Source organism: Chinchilla lanigera, unplaced genomic scaffold (assembly GCF_000276665.1).
Source record: "Chinchilla lanigera isolate Chin_1 unplaced genomic scaffold, ChiLan1.0 scaffold00173, whole genome shotgun sequence".
NCBI lineage: Eukaryota > Metazoa > Chordata > Mammalia > Rodentia > Chinchillidae > Chinchilla > Chinchilla lanigera.
In genome coordinates, this window is record NW_004955574.1 from 707,186 (window position 1) to 708,987 (window position 1,802).

Genomic DNA, 1,802 nt, shown 5'->3' on the forward strand with positions numbered 1-1,802 from the left:
CACAAGAAATCTCCAAGCCAGGCATGGTGGCGCACACCTGTAATTCCAGCACTCAGGAGGCTGAGGCAGGAGGATTGTTGAGAGTTTGGGACCTGCCTGGGCTACAAAATGTGTTCAAAGTCAGCCTGAACTGCACAATGAAACCCTGTCTCAAGAAGACAAACACAACAAAACCAAAACTCTAGGCACAGATAATTTCAGTAAAACAAAAAGCAAACTTCGTGCAATAGTCAAAACAATTTAAATATAATGATGTTTGGATGTAACTATAGATTAGATAGATAGATAAAATTCATATAAGTATGCAAACACAAAGAACATGAAGGGTGCATCTCAAATTGCTGATTATAAACCCAGTGTGGTACCACAGGCCTGTAATCCTAGCACTTGGGAGGCTGAGGCGGGAGGACTGCTGCCAAGTTCAAGGCCACCCTGGGCCACATAGTGAGATCCTGTCTGGAAAAAGGGGGGTGGGTGGAGACCTAACTCAGTGTAAAGGCTGGCCCCGGATTCAATCCCTAGTACAGAAAAAAAAAAAAAAAAACATCAAAAGAAAGAGCTCGCGGTAGGAATAAGATGTTGATGTTGAAATACAAGCCGAGACCTGCCATCTGGTTCTAGGTACTGCCCTATCCAAAGTCAACAGAAGCTGCTCAAGAAATGTTAGCTCAGAGCAAAAGGCACATTTCTGCCATTTCTGCATAGAAGGAGAGGCCACCAAATAGGTCACTTTGTGCATTTATTTACAAAGAGGTTAGAGAAACACACAGAATCTGGCCCCCCTGTGCACCGGGGAGTCACCATCGTCATAATAAATACAGTAACTCTTAAAAAACAGAAACAAAAAAAACCTAAATCGGAACAGCTGAGGGTCACCTGCTTTCCCCACTCTCTCTCACAAGGGTGGGGCACCAGATGGAAACCATCTTCCTTCCCCTCTTTTACCTCCCAATCCTCCCTCTGTCCAGGGATAGAGGTAGGTAAAAGAGTCATTTCCAGGTGTTGCCAACTCCTACTTGACCCTCAAAACCCCCAAGTCCGTGCTCCTTCCCTTTCTAGGGCACTCTGCAGGCACCGCGTGAGTCAGACGCAGAGTCTGTGACCGGGGTTCCAAGGGGAGATATCCTAGGGGTCCAGGGCCATGGAGGGGGCACTTTGTGAATTAGAGGGGCCCTATGTGGGCAGGGAAAGGAGGGATGAGAGCACTCGGTGACAAAGTGAAGGGCAACAGACCAAGCTTCTACACTAAAACGGGGATTCAAGTCGAACCACCCCTTTGCATACATGGACGCCCATGGTACAGATGAGGAAAGTGAGACCCACACAGGGGGAACTTCCTTGCCCAAGAGCTCGGAAGCCAGGGCTTCTCCCCCGTTCCGCCCTGCAGTGGGGCCCTTCCGCCCAAGACCACCTTGGACGGGAGCGAGGAGGGTCTTTGGAAACAGAGAACACGGTGGTCTTTGGAAGGTGGGTGTGGAAGGGTCAGCCATCTGGAGTGTGGAGGTGCAGAGGCCATGAAGGGGGAGCCCACGAGAACCCCCAAACTCATACTGTAGTCATGACCTTGAGAGAACCCGAACGGAAACGCAAGATCTTTTTCTTCAGCGCGTGGGAAGCCTTGATCTTCACGAAGACTTTGGCGGGGCCCGCGGGGGCCCCTCCGCCGGCACCGCCCCCGGGCCCGGAGGCCGCGGAGGCCGCCACCAGCTGCTGTGGCCAAACGAGGCCACCGCTGCCGTCCGAGTCGCTGGAGGCCGAGCTGAAGGCAGGCGACTCGCCCTCGCTGGCGCTGGATTCGCTCT

General features: G+C 51.9%; 1 protein-coding gene across 1 annotated transcript; it reads right to left on the reverse strand.

Annotated features, from left to right (window-relative positions):
• Positions 1-722: 722 nt before the first annotated feature.
• LOC106147528 (dapper homolog 3-like) lies at positions 723-1,802 on the reverse strand (the record flags this gene model as incomplete). Its single annotated transcript, XM_013509564.1, is given in 1 exon segment — positions 723-1,802. A coding segment is annotated over 1 exon segment (257 nt), but the record flags the coding sequence as incomplete, so codon positions are not given.